This window comes from Saccopteryx leptura, chromosome 11, assembly GCF_036850995.1.
Source record: "Saccopteryx leptura isolate mSacLep1 chromosome 11, mSacLep1_pri_phased_curated, whole genome shotgun sequence".
Classification (NCBI taxonomy): Eukaryota; Metazoa; Chordata; class Mammalia; order Chiroptera; family Emballonuridae; genus Saccopteryx; species Saccopteryx leptura.
Window position 1 is genome coordinate 34,187,215 of NC_089513.1, and position 21,632 is coordinate 34,208,846.

General features: G+C 36.1%; 1 protein-coding gene across 1 annotated transcript in view; it reads right to left on the reverse strand.

Annotated features, from left to right (window-relative positions):
• The window catches only part of ASXL3 (ASXL transcriptional regulator 3), a 186,845-nt gene that overhangs the window by 58,231 nt on the left and 106,982 nt on the right, over window positions 1–21,632 (reverse strand). Inside the window, exon 9 of the mRNA XM_066353262.1 lies at window positions 10,709–10,872. Within this exon, the coding sequence (XP_066209359.1) occupies window positions 10,709–10,872 (164 nt within the window). The remainder of the gene's footprint in view (window positions 1–10,708; window positions 10,873–21,632) is intronic.

Genomic DNA, 21,632 nt, shown 5'->3' on the forward strand with positions numbered 1-21,632 from the left:
TCTATTATTGGATTTCCTAAACTGGTTAAACTGACAATGCTCCTGCATATATAGCAAAAGCATTTACTGTATTTTGTCAAACCTTTCAAATTATGTGTATTTCTTACAATCTTTAAAGTCAAGGTATTATTAAAGTGTACCCAGCAAATATTTTAAGATCAGTTTAAAAAAATTTAAAAGGGGGAGTCATATCCTGAAACTCCTATGCGTCTACCATATCATGCTTTTTACTTAAAAATTTTTAAATTTCTTTTGAATGCTGATGAACAGGAGACGCCAAATCTTTTTCTCCTGCAAACTTCTACCTTCTTTTATTTGATCCAGCTAATAACACTGTTTTGTCTTTTTCCAAATAGCTCCAGATATATGAAAAAGGTTTATATAGGTGGATGGGGATCCTCAAACCCCTCAGCGAGATCTTCTGAGCATGGCTTTTAAGGTACCAAGAGGCAGAAAAAGCCCAATAGAGATCAGGTGAACTACCAGCTTTTAGGATACGCCCTTAAAGGCTCCAACACCCCAAAGGGGTTTCATAGGATGCCATCTGGGTCCTGTTTCAATAGTGGAAAGGAAGGTCATTGAGCTAAAGCCTGCCAGGCTTACATGCCTTATGCTGTGAGGAAAAAGGGACGCTGGAAGGTAGGCTTTCCCTCGCTCCTCTAAGGGAGGGTTCAGTCTCTTCCAGCCCTGCTCCAGCCACCTATGACCTAACCTTGCCCAGAATGCTGGGGTTTGCCACTGAAGGCTGAAGGTGCCCAGGGCCATCGGCCCCATCTACAACACTGTGGACAAGCCTAGGGTATTTCTTCCAAGAAGCAGGTAAACTGATCTCATTTGCACAAGGGCCACTTAACTATGTCTTGCCTGAATAGTCAGGTTTTTTATTCTTCCCTCGAAGATCTCTGTTGTGGGTGTTGAAAATCCTATTTTCTGCTGCTTTGTTTAATATATAGTGTTTCCTTTATTCCTCCTACCTCAATGCCCCACTCATATTTCAGGCTGGGACCTACTCCTAATTTAGAGCTCTCTTTCCCCCTTTTGCCAACTTCTATTATGAATTTACCTTTGCCACCCAGCTTAGTGTATCCCAAGGTTCTCTTTAGCAAGCCACAGTTGCAGAGCCCCAGGGAAAAGCAACCTGGTCTCATCTCTCCAGGCAGAGAAGAACAGAAACTCCATCTCCACAAATGCTGCAGATGGCTTTTCCAGTCTACCTGAATCATTACCAGCTAGAAGCAGCGGTCATTGGGACTTGGATGTGAGCTGCAAAGTATAGAATTGTGACAACAATTCCAGTGCCATGTGGACTTTTCCTGGATGTGGACTTTTCCTGGACTCCTGCTCCTTGTGATAGCTCCTAACAGACTGAACTGGGGTTGGGTTGCATTTGCAGGGATTTGGAATGGTGTTAGTGACAACTTGGACTTGGTGAACATGTTAAGGACACTACAGTTTTATGGATTCTTGCTGTATTGGCCAAGAGTTTGCTTAAAGGCTTTAATCACTGTAAAAAAAAATAGAAAACTTGATAAAGAAGATGTGGCACATATACACTATGGTATACTACTCAGCCATAAGAAATGATGACATCGGATCATTTGCAACAAAATGGTAGGATCTTGATAACATATGCAGTGAAATAAGTAAATCAGAAAAAAACAAGAACTGCATGATTCCATACATTGGTGGGACATAAAAATGAGACTAAGAGACATGGACAAGAGTGTGGTGGTTACAGGGGGGAGAGGAGGGAAAGGGGAGGGGGAGGGGCACAAAGAAAACTAGATAGAAGGTGACGGACAACATTCTGACTTTGGGTGATGGGTATGCAACATAATTGAATGACAAGATAACCTGGACATTTCTTTGAATATATGTACCTGATTTATTGATGTCACCCCATTAAAATTAATAAAAATTTATTTATAAAAACAAAAAAACAAACAAAAAAACCATATGTTCAAACCATCAGCCCCAATGTGTTTGGAGATAATGTGTTTGAAGAGGAAATTAAAGGTAAGTGAGGTCACATAGGTGAGGTGCTAATGCAATATAACTGGTGGCTTTATGAAAAGAGGAAGGGATACCAGGGATGTGGATGCACAAAGAGAAACCCAGTAAGAACCCAGTGAGAAAAAAGAAAGAACTTCAGGAGAATCCAAACATGCCAGCACTGTGGACTTGCAGCATCTAGAATGGTAAGAAAATAAATGTCTGTTTTGGGGCCACCCAGTCCATATTTTGTTATGACACTTCTAATGAACTGATACACTGTCCCATTAACTAGGTCTTTCTTTTTCATTCTATAATGAAATCTTGGTTAAAGTTCTTATGTTTATCCAACACACTAAACTAACCATATAAATAATTTCTCAGCCTATATTTATTCATTCAGAAACCATTTACGGAGCACTCAGTACATGCCATGTACAGTGAGCAGAAGAAACAAAGCCACCGCCCTGGGGCTTTTATTCTCATGGAGAAAGATGAATGAATTCATGGTAAGTACAGGGATGGAAGTAAACAGAAAAATCATATAGAAAACAACTAAAGAAGGTATATTCGATAGCAGGGGAGGCAGGAAAAGACTTTGGGAGAAGAAGCCACTGAGAATAATTTGGTGGATGAGAATGAGAGGGCCTTGTCAAAAGATAGCAGAAAAGCATTTTGCGCAGAGCTGACAGCAAACACGGAGGTTAAGAGAGAACGAGATTTGAGGGACAGGAAGGAAGATAGTGTGGCTAAGCCACGGCAAGGTGTGAAGTGGGGGGATCTCCCTCCTCTGCATCAGGCTTCATTCTTCCATGGAACCTCGTTTCTAAAATAATAAATCTGAGCATGTCATGCTTCTAATGTAAATTTTCAATATATTTAAAATATATTCAATATATTATTGCTTGCTGACCTATGAAGTCTTTTATAAAGGCTTGCTCCAACTTGCCTTTCTAGCCTCAACTCACCCTATATCCCAGCCATCTCAACCATGTGTTGAAGGACATCATACACTCCTCTGCGTGTGTCCTGGGGGCGAGGCTCACCATGTGGGGGAAAAGAGCATGGCCTAGAGTCAGCCAAATCTGTGTTCAAATCCTGTATCTCATATTTTAACTTGGGAGAAGTTGGGTAAGCCCTCGCTTCTCCCTGATTCTCAGTTTCCATATATAGAAAGCAAGACTGATCAAACAAACCCTTTGGAGAGTTAGTGTAAGGATTAGTGATAATCTATGTAGAAGGCCTAGTATTGTGCGTAACCACTGTTATTATTGACGCCCATTGTTTCCTATGCTAGAATATCCTGCTATTCTTAACCTGGTGAACTTCCTCCACCTCCCCACACCCAGTTCATATAACCCTTTTTCTTCGAAGCCTTCTCTAACTCCCACAGACAATTTAATGATTTCCTGTATGTGCATATGGTGCATACACCACCACATGACATATTCTGTAACTATACGTTTCTACATCTCTCTCTTCTAGAACTATTACTTCCTTGAGGATTTGAACTGTGACTTCCCCAAAAGGTTGTTACGTGGGAGACGTAGGAGGAACAGAGGGCTCATTCAAGTTAGGATTATTTGAGGAGAGTAAATTAACGTGACTTTAAAGCTGTGGTCAGTGTGCAGAAAACCACAGAGGATAGTACAGTAAACCAAAACTAAAAATGGGGGGGTTAGTATCTCAAAGGTAAGGGAGAAAGGGCTTATCCAAACTTACAGAGTGCTGTATAGACAGGACAGTCTGATATGAGCTGGTCAGTGGATACAGCTTGTGTGCAGGGCAAGTGAGGGGCTCAATCCCATATTCCTCTTCCTCCTCCACCCAGCCTTCTGTGGGGCTCCCCAAAAGCTGAACTCTGTGAGAACCAAGAGAGCCTTCTCTTTTTCCTCCTGAACAATTCAGGTCTTAAACTTATAACACTGTAGGTCTCTGTGCTACTGGAGAGATGGAGGGGGCCCATGACAGCCCAGAGTATAGTCACAGTACCTAGCAGGATGAGGTAGGTGCCCATGTGGGGAAAGCCTAGGAATGGCTGTAGAAGCAGAGCATGATGAGGATGACATGTGCCTGAGGAGTGTACTGATATGAATGTCAGAAGTCAAGAAGGAAGGGGAGGCTGCCCAGTCCAGATGGGCTTGCAGGCAGCCTTTCATGAAGTAAGTGCCTGAGTGCAGTAAAGAGACCATCCATAGGGGGTGGTGACCAGGGTGGTAGACTGGCTATCTGCAAGGGGATTAATCAAATATTTAGATATATTAAGGGTGTCTCACTGTCTGTATAAGACAGCCACTGAAAAAAAGAAAACTAGAGTGAAATATGGGTATTAGATTAATATTATAGGTTTTACTGTGAATTCATGGCTTATAAATGTAGAAATAGAAATACATATATAAATAAATATAGACATAAATGATGTTATGTTTATATATTGTGACTAGGCTTATACTCTTTTTTTCTATTAGGTATTCCTCAAGATACAGAAGTAAGAAGGTGCTTGCACATGCATACATGTACACACATGTGTTCTATGTATTCATATTCTATTTATATTTCCTAGCTCTGACTTAGAAATATATTAGTATATTTCATCATTTTGTTCTAGATCTGGGAGCAGCAACACACTAATAGCAAAGGCTGCACGTTTTGTGACATCTTGATTTCTAAATACCATCCTCCACTAAAGGGAACCGTGGCTCCTTGGACAAAGAGGACATTCCAGGGCCAGGGCAAAGAAAATGTAAGATAAGACTAGAACAATCTGACGCACTTCAAAGTAATGAAGTGCTCAAAAATAATGTCAGGAGACATAGGAACCATTGGAACAGGTTCCCAGTGACCAAATGTGGGACTATCAAGCATACCTACTGAGAAAATAGGAAACTGTGCAACCACATAGATATAAATAAATGAATAAATTGAGAGTCTAAGGAAGAACAGTATATTTAAACAGTTTGAAAGAACTTCCTCATAAAATATAATTACAAACAGGGAAGAAGTAACTTGATACGGGGGAAGCTCAGCAGATACATTTTAATAAAATGATCAAGTGAACATCATAAGTATTGAGACAAATCAAAATTGTGTGCCATTTATCATATTCCTCCAAAAAATACTTAATCTGAATCTAATCACAAGGAAACATCACACATACTCAAAAAGTGTCAAAAAAAAAGTTTAGTGACAACTGAAGAACTCTTCCAGAATGAAGAAGATAAAAAGACATGACAACTAAATGCAATGACAGATTCTGCACTGGATCCTGTTGCTAAAAGTGACATTATTGGGACAACAGGCTCAACTTAAATAGAGTCTAAGAATCCCATGGTAATACCGATTACTGTTCATTTTCTGGTCTTAATTGCTTGGATTGTGTATATGAAAGAAAATGTCCTTGTTTGTAGAAAATAAAATCATGGAGTCATAATATACTAGGAAGGAGGACAGGATGGATCATCAAGCTGGAAATCTATTCCCTATGTATCTTTAAATTTTCCAAAGTTTATGATTATTTCAAAATTAAAAATAAATACAGGCCTTGACTGGTTGGCTCAGTGGTAGAGTATCGGCCCAGCATATGGACATCCCAGGTTTGATTCCTGGTCAGGGCACACAGAAGTTGCCATCTGTTTCTCCACCCCTCACCCTCTCCCTCCTTTCTGTCTATCTCTTGCCCTCCCGCAGCCATGGCTTGGTTTGAGTAAGTTGGCCCTAGGCGCTAAGGATGGCTCCATGGCCTCACCTCAGGTGCTAAAACAGCTGTTGCTGAGCAATGGAGCAACAGCCCCAAATGGGCAGAGCATTGTCTGGAAGGGGGCTAGCCAGGTGGATCCTGGTCGGGGCACATGCAAGAGTCTGTCTCTCTGCCTCCTCACTTTTCACTTAAGAAAAATAAAAAATTTAAAAAAATAACAGAAGGCACAGGTCCTCTGATGAAGTAGTCCATATATGAGTTAGCCTCCTAGAGCTAAGCAGAGTGAAGAAGGTTGAAGGATGGATCTAGAGGGACAAAGGGAAGACATTCATCTTACTCCTCTATGACCTCCTAATGTCCATTTGCTACTGTTCCTGTATGTAATGTCCACATTTACGATTTCTCATGGATTAGCATTTTCTGTCTATTCCCTGGCTTTGTCCCATACTCTTTGTTATCCACACTCTCTCACAAATACTTGAATTCCTGTGAAACTAATATGATATCTCTCAGTTGCCTCAAATCCCACAGCTGACACTAGAATCTATATAGATTTTATCACTTACTCCATTTTATCCAGTCCCAAAACCTGAATATATCATCATTTCTGAACATTTCATATGGTAGTAGAAGCATCTCAACCCAATATGTGTAAACTAAACTTGATACCTACTCCATTCCTATAGTAAGCACTGTTACTTGACTACCAAGCTTCTCCTCATCCCATCCTCATTACATATCCTTCTAATAGAAACTCCTAACAATTAGGTTTCTGAAGTATCTCTGACCTTCACCACAGTGCACCATTTTACTTTTAAAATTCAAGAGAAGGCCTGGTTGCTTTAAACCAATTTGCATATTTCATTTCCTCGGCTAGCATCTGGCTTCAGAGGTAGTCATGTGATCTAAGTAGTACCTTTAGTGTGACTCTTAGGTCATTCCTTTGAAATACTGAAATAGAAATATTTTCTTCATGAATATGAACTAAGAGGTAAGTACCATTTTTTTTTTATTCAGATAGCCATCATCCCACAAAAGATTCAGGTTTAGAACAATAACAACAACAAGGGAGGAGATGTAAAGTTAATTCATTAAATAGTAATTAAATGGGTCCTTAACAATAACTGAAACCAGGACGAACAACTGGAAGCCCACTCTAACTAACATCACTCTTCCAGTCCCTGAGCTAATAAATCTCCTTTAGAGTTAAGTCAGTTTGAGTTCCATTTTCTGTTATTTGCAGCATAATGTGTGGAAAGTAAAATTAAACATAAAACTAGAGGTAATAATCTTATAAAACAACCAGGAGCAAATAAAAATTGTAACCTAAAATAAAAATAACCTCTTAAAAAGAAAGAAAAGTACAAGTATAGAAAAACAAAATACCAGACAGGTTAGTTTAATGATCGTTGGCACTAGCAGGATAAATGGAAAACCTAGCTTATCAAATTTTAAAGACATACAATACAATGAACCCTGGCTTCATATGGGCCAGAGTCGGAGGTCCTACAGGACTGCTTCTGGGGAGAAATCAGGCAGAAACCTGGGCCAGTCAAAGGAAGGAAACACGGCAACTGAGAATTTCAAAATCTGTAAAAATATGTGAAGACAAGCTTCCACACAAGTAAAATTCTCAGGTATTTCACATAATTTTAGTACCTTCCATAGACTCAAATAAATCTATGCAATCAGATGCCCACTTCCATGCCTTTCTAATGATTCTGTCCCCAAAAATAGTGGTATCCATTCCCATTTGGATATTTATAAGCTAAACATCGCAATTTTGGTAGCAAGAGAGAGGGCTGAGCTCACCTCAAGACAGAGACCACTCTAAATTTGTTGGTATCAAATATTGATGGGACCACAGAGCATTTTTGTCCTTCTAAGTCACCCTAGATAAAATCTCTAGTTCCCTTCTAGACTTTTTACAACTCCATCTCAAAGGGAATCTGTCATTTATTCCTACTCATCTGGGTTGAAAGTATGCCTGGAATTCAGTCATTTCATTTCCAAGGCCAAAGCTCAAGGTCAGACCCTTATCACAGATCTCAACTACTACAATTGTCTCTTAACCAGTTCCCCTGTGTCTTCCCTTTCTGCCTGTCCAACACATCATTCACAGGGCTCTTAAGAGAAAACAGTTTATTTACTTGTCCTTTGGATGTTCTTTCCTCCCTTTTGTCCAGTCACTTAATTATTTGTATAAATTATTCTATGCATGCCACTTCTCATTTGAAAAGTCTCTGATGGTACCCATTCCATTCAGAAAAAGTTCAAAGAGCTTAGACTGCAACCAGGTCACCAAGATTGTCAACCACATTACCCTCAACATAGTATCCCACCTCTTTGCCCTGGTCTAGTCTTACTGGACTGCTGAATCATCTGGTACACACAAGCAGCAAGTCCTGGTAAATGACATGCTCTCCCTCTGTAAAATTCACTGTCCTTTGCTTCTGCTTATAAAACACCTATTAGTCCTTGAACGTTCAAGTATTCTTTCCACCATGAAATCATCTCCAATACTGCTTTCAGACTAAAGTTCATTATCCTCTGTACCCTCCAAGGACATTCTCTGGTCTTCCATGTTGACATCTATATTGCTTTGCCCAGTCATATACTAAATTTGGTGTCATTCTATCGAGTTATTAGACTCCTTTCCTAGTGAGGAGCAAAGTGTATGTTGAACAGTATCTTAGCATGCGGTTGTTTTCCCTTCTGTCTGCTACTTCTCTAGAAGGTTCATTCTTGTATCCTCTATATTTAGCAAAGTGTATGGAGCACAGAATACACAGTCAATAAATATTTCTTGAATAAACAATTTCCTGATGAACTAACTTTTATTTGTGACAGCTATTGTTTTATTTTCTCACAGTGACTAGAAAAAACTGAGTAACAGAAACTGTAACAGGCTGAATAAAATACTGGGCTTAGACTAGCCTCCTGGGTTACTGAAGTATTGGGCTAATCTTGGGACAATTTGTCATTTCTCATTCCAAAGAGATTTATTGGATATCTTGTATATGCAAAACCCTATTCCAGGAGCTGGAGATAGAACTGCAAAAACGGTAAACCACACAGATATTGAAGTGGAGGAAATAGTATGTAATTAAAAAATCAGTCAACACACACACACACACACACACACACACACACACACACACACACACACACGTTTTTCTTATTTCCTGAACTCAATTCTCAGTAACACAAGCTTGAAATCAAGAGTCATCAGTGGCTTCTCTCTGTATCTAACTCCAACTGTCATTTGACAAAATGTAAAACTGCTACCTCTGGATGATGATGATGCAGATAATAACAACATTATCCTCCTCCTCTTTTATTTCAATGCTATTTTCCAAATTCAAGCCCTCATTTTGCCTTTTTGGAACAACTAAAATTGCTGTCTAACCATTCCTTTCACTTTCATGCTTCCCATCTCTAACATTCTTTTTTAGCACTGCCAGAATAATTTTCTTAAAAGGCAACAATATTATATATTACAGCTCTACTCAAAAGCACTCGATGGATTTGTACTGCAAACACAGGGAGAACACTGTTCAGAACTCTTTAGCCTCATACACAAGCATCTTTCAAAATCAGCTTCAAATTTGTCTTTCCAGACTCATTTGTGCCATTCTACCTAAATTCCAGACGTCCCCAAAATTAGCTTTTAATTTTGTATCTTTGAAACTTTCACTTGGTATATTTCCATCATTTTTTTCAAAATCTGCCTATATTTCAAGGCCCATTCTTAAATTTGTCTCTGATTTCTTTCTTTCTGCATATGAAAACTCAATACATTGTGCTTTTCCCCTTAAACTTATCTCCTTCTAGATCACATTTTGATTATTACAAATATAGCCTATGTGTCCAACTAGAGTGCATGTAATCATTGATTTCATAAAAATTTAAAAGTCATTTGTTATCTTTCCATTATTCCAAAGCATTTAAAACATCAAATTCATAGTAAATATTAAATGATTTTTGTAGAATGAAGGCTAAATCCTAAACAAAAATGTACACAAAATGAAAATATTTTTCCAAATATTAACAGTAATCTCTACCAAAGAGATATATAAGAATGATAAAAAACTATACAGCTCAACACATCTTAAGTATGTATGGAAGAGGGTCAGTAGAAATTGAAACAAATAAAAAGCTAAAAAAAAATCATTCATGTTATGTGGAAATACTGAATCAATCTCGATCATTTCAATTTATGGATGTACCTATCATTTTGAGATACAAATTCATAAACATATACACACTATATCCATCAACTGGAAACTATAAACAGTGTCAAATTTTACTGAAATGAGAATCACAAGGAACTGTTTCCTATTTACCATTTATTAAGTTTTGTGAAATTTAATAAAAATTTATGTAATGATGTCTTTTCTCTTTTCTAAGGAAACAGCCTTAGAAGACAATTGATGCCTGCTATCATGGGCCTATATTTCTATTTCTTTATTTTAGAAGCATTTCAAAGTACAAAAATACATGTAAATCATTTTCAGTTATACTGAAAAAAAGATAAAAGGTGATTATTTATAGGCTATCATATTCATGATGATACACTCTCAGAAGGCAACTGCAAACAAATTTTCAATGCTTTTTGGAAAGAGTTGAGAATAAAAACATTTACATAATTTCTTAGAAACCCTGGCCTTTTATTACTGCACTTCAATATTCCCTCCGGGCAAGGGAACAGTTTCTTCAAAGATTTATTTGATAATGGAATGTTGGATTTCTTTGTTTTTCATTCCCAATGTGGGGAGGCCTATTGTTTTCATACTATGGCAATGTGCTACATTTTAAATTTTGAATTGGCTCACTACTGAGAGAAAAAAGATGATTGTGTTTTGGCAGATTAAACAAATACACCAATGCTAACAATAAGTATATAAATTACATAAATATACTATTATAAAATGGTCCATCCACTTATCAATCATCTTCGATAACACTTCATAATAATATAACTAGTGACTAATATCAAATGTCTAGACATCTACTTACCTGTCTATCCACTTCTGGGAGCAAAAGCAGGAGGTATTGTTGAAAATGCTGAGGTAAGGAAGCAAACGTATGTTTATTTATTAATGCCCTCAAGTTAGTGTTGACAAGAATAGATCCTGGGGTTTCTATATCAATGTCCTCAGCTTTGGTCCATTTCAAGTGTCCTGTGATAAAAAGCAAGAGGCATAAATTTACTCTAGATGAAAAATCACACACATGTACACACAAATATATGTATATTCTGAACACACACACACATACACACACACACACATATACTCATGAATATATAAAATTCTATCCCTTTAAAAATATATTTCAGAAGGAACTCTCAAAGTTTCTTTGTGTTTTTGTCTTGCCTTAGTGGTCTTTAATTTTCATAATGCATACTTCACTCAATATAAGCTATATTTTTTATTTTCTACTCAAAGACAGCAGTGCTAGAGAAAGAAGTATTTTAGCTATGTTCTTGTACTTAACCAGAATTTTCAAAAACTTTGGGAGCATAAATGGTAACAATTACAATATTTATGGATTCTATGATACACAGAATAAATAACAACAGTGCTATTAATTTTAACAGAGATAATGGTAGCACTGGTAGCTGAGTGCTCCCCATGTATCTGCGAGAGCACCAAGTACTAGATTATCTCAGAAAATTCTTATGCAGGATATTTTGAGGGTAATAACATAAAAAGCAATCCTTTATCAAAATATTAGCTGCAAAGTCTGAAATGCCAGTGTGTTTTGAAGGATATTCTACAACTCAAGGCACACTGACTTCCAAAAGAAGGCTGTATGCAGAGTTCACAACTCAAAGTAATGACAAAATGCCTGACCAGGTGGTGGCACAGTGGATAGAGCACCGACTCAGGTTCAAAACACTGAGGTTGCCGGCTTGAACACAGGTTCATACAGTTTGAGTATGGGGTCACCAGTTTGAGCATGGGGCCACTGACATGACCCCATGGTCGCTGGCTTGAGCCCAAGGTCACTGGCTTGAGCAAGGGGTCACTGGCTTGAGCAAGGGGTCACTGGCTCAGCAGGAGCCCCTCAGTCAAGGCACATATAAGAAAGCAATCAATAAACAACTAAAGTGCCGCAATGACGAGTTGATGCTTCTAATCTCTCTCCTTTCCTTTCTGTCCCTATCTGTCTCTCTTTCTTTCCTATCTGTCTGTCTCTCCCTCTCTCTCTTTCTCTCTTGCTCTCTCACACACACACACACACACACACACACACACACACACACACACACACACACACACATATATATATATATGACACAAGAAAATAATCTACCACGAGGGATAGTCAGCTGATGCATCAAACAGAAGAATTACTACTCTTAGTTACTTGAATTAAGAGAATCATTTGAATGTGATTTCAATAGAATATGTTTTAAATCAGGGGTCAGTAAACTACGGCTTCTGAGCTATATACAGTTAAATTGTTTAGATATTGTCTAGGTCTGCCTTTGCACTACATTTCAGAATTGAATAGTTATGACAGGAATCACATGGCCTGCAAAGCCTACAGTTTTGCCTCTCTGTCCTCTGACAGAAAAATTGTTGGCTCTTGTTTTAAATAATTATAGACAAAAGAAGGAATAAAAACCATTATGAAAAACAGGACACTATGATAAAAAAAAATGTAGGCAAGATTGAAACATACCATATAGAACTTCTGACAAAATTAGTTTTTAATAAATTTTTTTAAATATCCCATGAACAAAGCAGAAGAAATAATTACTAAATATAGAGTTGATGAAAATATCTAGAATACAGGATATAAAACGAGTGATAAAACAGGACAGAGGATGAAAGACAGGGAATAGAATAAGCACTCTGAATGCATAGCTGTAGGAGTTTCAAACTGAGAAAACACAACAGATAGAACAGAGGCAACATTTAAAGAGCTGATGGCTGAAATTTTTAGGATTGGAAAAATGACGAATCCTCAATAAAGCAATACTCTAAATCTGAAGGACAAATGCCTTAGACCACACGACATCAAAAATAAAGAGAATATCTTAGAACAATTTCGAACAAAAATAGATTGCCTCTAAAGGGATGACAATAAGATACAGAAACCTTATCTTCAATAGATAACAGACGATAGTAAAATATCTTTAGTGGGCCAAGAAAAAAATAAGCGTCCCTCTAGAATTTCATTAAAAACAAAGTTTCCCAAAATGGCAATGGTACAAGAACATTTTTAGTATCCAAAATGGAAACTCCCTTAGAGAATCGTGCTGAAATAACAGTAAATGTTCTTAACAAATAAAGAAATTAAATCTAAGAAGGAATGAGTGGGTAGCTAAAGCAATGGTAAACTAAAAGACTAACAGACTTGAGTAACTCCAAATAAACTTACAGTGAAAAATAATGCTAATATCTAATGAGAGTTAAAACAAAGTGGAAATAAAATAGTAGACAATAATTCATGCAACATGGGAAGGTGTGATTGGCACTGTTTGGGGAAAAGAGAGACACAGACTATTATTTTACATTGTTAAAAACTCTATCAGGTAGCCATTTGAAAAAAAAAAGGCTCATATTTTCCAAATAAATGCATGGAAAGAAAACTCAATCAATCAAGTGGAAGGCATATAAAAGGAGAAGAATTTTTTTTAATTAAGTCCAATACAATTATATAAATATAAATGAAATACTGTATTTAATTTTATATTATATAATTTAATTATATGATGCTTATAAGACATATACTTAAAATGAACATTGTATGGAATAAATAAAAACGAAGAGATAAACTAAGAAATACTAGGCAGATATTCAAAACAACAACAACAACAAAAAAAACAATACTATAACATTAACATCAGACAAAATAAAGGTAAAAAAATCTTATTGGGCATGAAAAAGGTCATTGCTTAAGTGTAAAAGAAATAATTCACTTGGAAAATATAATGACCTTATTAGTCTTCCGTTTAAACAGTATAGTACTCAAAATCTAACAAGAGAATTAAAAAGAGATATTGGTATTGTACAATGACAGCTGGAAGTATTAACATATTTAATTTCATTCTTAAGACAAAAAAGTTGTCTTAAGAATATAGAGGACTTCAGCAATTCAATAATCAATCTTGAACCAATGAATTTAACATAGGGCACTGCACTGAGACTTTAAGAGAAAGCAATGTTTTTGTCAGCACTCAAGGGACAGTAAGAAAACAAAAATAAAACAAAAATAACTGGTGATTCTCAACAAATACTGAATAATAATATAAAACCTCCTTCTTCTTTCCACATAGCAATGGTCCAGTCCTCTCACACCCATTATATATATATATATATATTTGTGCATTCAAAAAGCACATTTCTAAGTGTTTCATAAGTTAAAGGAAATAATTTGCAATAAAAATTACAAAATATTCTAATGTCAAAATTTGTAAAATGCAGATCAATTAGTGCATTCAAAAAGCACATTTCTAAGTGTTTCATAAGTTAAAGGAAATAATTTGCAATAAAAATTACAAAATATTCTAAATAATGTCAAAATTTGTAAAATGCAGATCAATTAGTTTTAAAGGTAAACTATATATATTTGATAATAAAAAATATTTAAAATTCATAGGTTAAATGTACAAATCAAGAAGTTAATGAATGAACAAGAGAATAAAAACTTGAGATGAAATAAAAGATTGTAATATGAAGGGTAGGCATTCATGAAATAGAAAAAAAGAACAAAATAGTTTTATTAGATTAATAAAACAGGCATACCTCTTGTGAGAGATGGCATAAATGAACATTAATAGAAACAAAAAATAGGCATATAATTTGAGATATAATATAGATTTACAAGGCAGGTATAATAATTTTAAAATATGTTTAAGTAATTCTATGACTTTAGACAATATCTTCAAAGACAGATAAACTATTATAAGTTTATAACTTTTCAAATTTAACTTACAAATAGAGAACCTGAATAAATTTGGAAAATTATTTTTAAAATGGATAAATATGCAACCTCCCCCCCCACATACACACAAAGCACTTATTATAAATAGCTCTAAAGATAAAAGTTTACCAATACACTGACACTTTTCCATTATTTCATTTAATACATATTCCAATTAAAGGTAATGAAAGAAAGATCTTTAATTCATTTTATGAAGTTAATATAACTTCTATTCCAAAATAAGTACACTACAATAAGAAAATTTCTTGGTCAATCTCACTAATAAACACAAAGAGTATAAAAATTATATCTTTCTTTTAAAAATCTAAAGCAGATCTGGCAAACCCCTAATATTTGCTGAGTCAAGGTGATTTATATGTAGATGTCTGTTTTATTGGCATCTGTATTTTTCTATATGTTTGGAGTATTTCACAATGAAAAGAAGAGCACAGGGAGAGATGAATTGGGAAGAAGCTTCTCTTCTCATCAAAGGCAAGGGTCAAACCTAGAGACAAAAATGTTGAAAACTATAGAGAGGAATTTGCTTAATTCTTTTCTTATGGCCTAAAATATTCTCCATATGAAGGAATTGAGGTCATTTATCAGCAGTAATTCTGATTGGGAAGTGGTATTGGGGAAACGAGAAAATTAAAAACCTTTTGAAATACGTTATGAGCAATGTGAGAAGTAGGGCTTATGTTGCTGGTTACTATTTAGTGTGGTTCAAAACCATTAAGACTATCATAGAAAAAAAAAGATCAGAGAGGTACATAGTCTTTTATGGCAATGCCAAAAGATCTACTTCAAAGATGTCCATTTAAGCAAAAATATGTTCCAAATTTTAGAACAAAAACGGAGCAGATGAAATAATTGCTAAATTTGCTGCCACACAGAATGTTTAATTCCTTTTTAATTATCCTCATGCACTTACTCATAATTGGCTTAAGAACAATCCAATTATATCTGATTGTCTTATCTTGTTAAAGCTGGTACCTCATCTCCTTTCAGTATTGAGAGAAAGAAAAAGATGTAGTCATTTCAGTGTCTAATTCCTCGACACTAGAGAGTATAAAGTAGTTGAGGTTGATAAAAAAAGGAAAGTGAAGCCCATTGCCACAGTGAGAGTCTATGCCTGATCTCATGATACAAAATCACAAGTGTGTCCAATCAGGTGCAGGGCAATTCCCTATTATTCCCTATTATTTTGATCAAAGGGAGTTGGAAAAGGACCAATGTGAGGAAAGACTGCAGACTTTGGAGCTCCTGTTGATCAGTTGGGTAGTCTGCTGGCTGAAACACTCACTACCCAGAAGGGAACCCACACAAGATTTAAGCATAGAACACACAAACACAGAGACAGAGACATACCAGTCACACAGAGGGAAGGAATACATATCAGGGCAGACCAGAGCCTTTTGTGACAAAAGGAAAATACAGAAAGAGTTCAAAACGAAGAGTTCTTCATTGTCTCAAAGGAATTAGAAAGGAATGGTTCTGAAAGAGCTCAGAGAGGAAAAACAGGCTTTCAAAGAGTGAAGTGTAAGGGGAAAAAATTTATCTGAAGTCAAAATCAGATCAGCTACAACAGGAATCCACATAGCCTTCCCAAATGAAAAACTGTGTAAAAACGTCTATTAGGGAACATGGAGTCTATTAAAATATAGTACCAGGGTTAATGAACTATGGGGATTCTGATTATAAAATAGAATATAAATGTTAACAACCTTGGTGTTTAAAAAATAATAAAACAAAAAAATAGAAGTAGGAGGGGCTACGTGTAAAATATCCCATCTTTGCAATATACTGCCCAAAGTTAAATGAGCACTTAACCAAATAATCACTCCTACTTCAGCTTTTCATTTTTTTTAATATATTTGAAGAGAACATTTAGTTATAAATATATCTTGTGGCAATGTTTAGCAATTTTCTTTTTTGATTTTACTTCTGTTCCTTTTTATTACTCAGCCTAGGCTTAATTAAATTTAATATTACTAATTAAAATGGTATAATACAGTTTTTTTAATGAAGATCTGTACCTGTACTTACACATTAAGAGATGTCACATAATGTTTATAAATACTGGGAGAAATTATTTTGGGTGATAGATTAAGGCTTATTTTTCATCTTTTATTTTTATGTAACTGCACTGAATTATTTTAAAAGTATGTAACATTTTATGAAACCAGTAATGTTATAATTCTCCACTGCAAAAAGATTAAACCAAATTCAATATAATATATTGGAATGAATCCCAGAAGTTGGGCTCAGCAAGGACATTTATTACAAACTCTTCAGGGGCAGCCATTAGAATCTCAGATTTGTGATTAGGCACTTTGGAAAACTCTGTGTGATTAGGTAAAAAGAATTATAATTAAAAACTGGTTTAGGTAAATTACCTATAATTTAAAAAATGTACATTTTAGGGGAAAATGTGAGAAATTAATATAAAACAAATGGTAAGAGAAAATATCATTAAACAATTTTTTTAAATGTTTACACTCCTATCCTCTAAGTACCCTGAAGACCATGAGAAGTTAATGTACCAGGGTTTTCTGAGAAAACTCCACAGGGAAGGTTTTAAATGAGTTTCATCCTTTGCTAGAATAAGGAGACAGGATATTAAAACAACTGATTAGGCAAGGTAAACATGTACCTCCAACCTCATTTTCAGCTGTCACCTACTTTTTTCATGTTGCTGGATGTAGTTTCAACTGCCTGATTATTTGGTAGTCTAATATTTATTGTTATAATAATTTTCAAGACATATACAGAAAAGCTCTTGTAGATACTGTTAGCATATGTTTTTATGCATAACAGAATGTTTTCTACCATACATGATTAAGAAATAGGAGAGTGCTAACAAAGTTTTCTTTCTTTTTTACTATAGCATCATCAAAGAAATAATATATAGCTCCGTTATTTTTTTCTACTGCATTCAGTTGCCCCATGCACCACGTCTATTCAATTCAATCAGACCTATTCAGAGAAATAGTCTCATAATTTTCATAAATAATCCTGGTTAAGAACAAAAAAATAAAACAAAACACCTATGTCAAAAGTAGTAGGTCCCTAGGCTGAGTGATACAGTATGTACATTTCTCATAAGGATTTCAAGATCACCATCAGAACTAGAATGACTGAGGGATGCTGAAGCTCGATGTGTGTGTGTGTGTGTGTGTGTGTGTGTGTGTGTGTGTGTGTGTGTAACTGTGTGAGCTTCACCCTCTCCAGAGAAGCTGGCATAGGAAGGGATCTGAGGAAGTCTGTGGTACATCCTTTACTGCACGGTCCTCAGGGGAACACTGGGGTTCCCTGTGTGCTGGGCTACATACATGACATTCTCAAATTAAGTAATTGCCAGAGACCAAAAGGAAGCATGTAAGAGATAATCAAAAGTATTTCACAATAAAGATGAAACTTTAGATTTACACCCCAAAGTTTGATTTTGACTAAATTTAGTTTCAGAATTATCCGTTCAAGTTAGAAAAGAATTAGAACATTCGTTTTAATTCATAATGTTTTGACAGGTTAGGACTTATATACAGTTACCTCTACCTAAAGATGGCAAAGAAGGTTAAAGCCACATTTCTGAAACTGTATGAACTAGACATCTAACTTTGGTGGTAAAAACAAGTAAGAGAGAACCAGCTCTCCCTTTCTGGCTGGCTCAGGGGTGCTGGGCGTTCGTCTTCTTTGTACTGGCTCTGGAACTATACATTGGTTCACAGAGAATGACCTTGCTCAAAGAGCACAAAATCATTTTTATTCAAGGTTATCTAAATTATTGTTTATTATGCCGAAACCTATAGGATGCCTCACGCATCCAGACAAACCTACTAACCCATTCAGTTACTTGTAAATAATTCATTCAAAACTTATTCAGCACCTACTAAATAAGAGGGATATATGGGTCTGGTGAGAACTTCAAAGATGAACAGGAATGTCACTATTCCCAAGGAATGAACAACTTAATGGCAAAGAAGGGAAAGCAAAATGTATATAAATATGCCTTATGGAGTACTAAATATCATCCTGACTCTAAAATGTGTCACAGCATATAGAATATTTTACTCTAAGGTCATAGAACATCAAAATCACTACTTTCTAAAAGAGACATGAGTTACTGTCTGGAGATAGTTACATTTAAGGCTTTTTCTTTTATTTTATATTTTTTTCCACTTTTAATTCTATATGTTGGAGGCTCAATAAGTTCTACTGACTTCATTTGCACAAAATAAGCCATTCTACCAAGCTGTTTGCTAGGTTAGTCAGTCACAGTTCCTTCCCAGTAATTACCTTCAGTTTACTAATGATACATTTTTACCTTAATTGACTTAATTTTAGTCCCTCCTTCTTTCATCCAGCTGTCTGACTTTATAGGATGAGCTAGGAAATCTTCACGGTTGCTCACTCTCCACCTATGTGTAACTAGTGTACCTGTATTTTAACACCTATGGTGTCACAGAGTACCATGGTGATCCTCAGTGGTGTCTACCGGTCTACAGTGTAGGCTAGATGATTTGACAGTCAGACCATATACGACATTAATGGTTTAGATCAGTGGTAGTCAACCTGGTTCCTACCGCCCACTAGTGGGCGTTCCAGCTTTCATGGTGGACGGTAGCAGAGCAATCAAAGTATAAATAAAAAGATAGATTTAACTATAGTAAGTTGTTTTATAAAGATTTATTCTGCCAAACTTAGCAAAAATCCGACAAAGTACTTGATAAGTAATTATTATTATATGCTTTAACTTGCTGTAACTCTGCTTTATAAATTTTATAAAGTAAAGTTACTTCCCTACTTTATAAATCACCATTACTGTGGAACCGGTGGGCGGTTAGAAAATTTTACTGCTAACAAGGATACAAAAGTGGGTGGTAGGTATAAAAAGGTTGACTCCCCCTGGTTTAGATTCTGGAGCAAGCTGTGCTTTGGCTTGTATCTTAGCTGTGTCATGTATGAACAAACCTCCTTAAACCTCTGGGCCTCAGTTTCTTCAGCTGAAAAAAAATGGAAATAATTCCACTGTACATAATTGAAGTAAAGACTAAATGAGGTAACTTTCGTCAAAATTCCTAGACCATGGCATTAAATACGTTTAGTGAATACAATTTCACTCCATTGCTTCACTAAGGTAGCTGCACTATTTCTAATAGTCTAAAGAAAGCAGGTTAAAAAGAACCCAATGATCACTTTTATCACCTTTGTAATTTGCTAACAAATCAGGTTAAATACTCTGACAATGCAGTTTTGACCATGGGAGACGTTACTGGTGGGCAGGACTTCCAGGCAACAAGTAAATGATAAGGGATCCTGGCCTGAGCACCCACGAGGCTCTCGAGGACCCCGTAAAACACTGCTGCTGTCTTCGGGCCTAATGTTAGCTAAGGAATTAAATACAGACACCCCGTGCCTTGAATTTTCTTAAACTCATGATATGACACCAGTTTTACTGAGGTTATTACTAGACTATTTTAAACTGAAGGTCACTGACTTTTATATTACTTAGGGTATCATAACATGACATTTTTTAGGACATTCTTTACATATCATTCTCCAATTACAGCTTTCTATTTCAGAAGCTACTCATAGTAAAGGACTTCTTTTATTACACCCAAAAGGCTAGTAAAACACACACACACACACACACAAACACCAAAATATGTGTAAGTGTGGCTACACACAAACACACCTATACGTTTTGGGCGATACAAGAACTATAAAATTATTTAGCCTTGGAAATAATGCAAAAGAGGTAATTATGCTACATTTAAAGAATTAAAATGGCCCTGGCCAGTCGCTCAATGATAGAGCATCAGCCAGCATGTGGCTGTCCCAGATTCAATTCCCAGTCAGATCACACAAGAGAAGAGACCATCTGCTTCTCTACCCCTCCCCCTCTCCTTTCTCTCTCTCTCTCTCTCTCTCTTCCCCTCCAGCAGCCATGGCTTGGTTGAAGCAAGTTGGATCCAGCTACTGAGGATGGCTTCTTGGCCTCACCTCAGGCGCTAAAATAGCTCAGCTGCTAAGCAATGGAGCAACAGCCTCAGATGGGCAGAGTATCACCCCATAGGGGGCTTGCCCAGTAGATCCCAGTCAGGGTACATGTAGGAGTCTCTCTCTCTGCCTCCCCCTTTCTCATATAAGAAAACTTAATAAAAAATAATTTAAACAAAAATAAATCCTGTTTTCCAGAAGATAGCTTATTTAAATATATATATATTTAAATAATATCAATAGATATAAATATATATATCCTATTTAAAACAGATATATTAAGGGAATATTAAGAATAAATATATATAGGATATAACATATATCCTATATTAAAATATAAATATATATATCTTATTTAAAGACTTTATTTTTTTTTCAGAGTCAGAGAGAGGGATAGATAGGGACAGACAGACAGAAACGAAGAGAGATGAGAAGCATCAATCATTAGTTTTTCGTTGCGACACCTTAGTTGTTCATTGATTGCTTTCTCATATGTGCCTTGACCGTGGGCCTTCAGCAGACCGAGTAACCCCTTGCTCGAGCCAGCGACCTTAGATCCAAGCTGGTGAGCTTTGCTCAAACCAGATGAGCCTGTGCTCAAGCTGGCAACCTCGGGGTCTCAAACCTGGGTCCTCCGCATCCCAGTCCGATGCTCTATCCACTGCACCACCGCCTGGTCAGGCTTATTTAAAGACTTTTTATTAAAAGTATGTTTCTAGGATTTAACAAAATTCCTGGTATATGATAGACAATCAATAAGCCTTTACAAAAAAGTAAAAATAAATATGTCAAAACCTTGCTTGAATTTTACAGACAAACTCTGCAAATAAGAACAACCTTAAGTTGCCAAAAATATAAGTGGCAGAACCAGTAAAGCTCAGGTCAATGAATTTGTAGTTTCTCCATTTAACAAAATGTTACAATGATCCAAATCATTATCATCACCCTTACTCAGAGGTAAAATAACTAAAGAGAGAAATGAAGCCATTAGGTCCAGACTTCT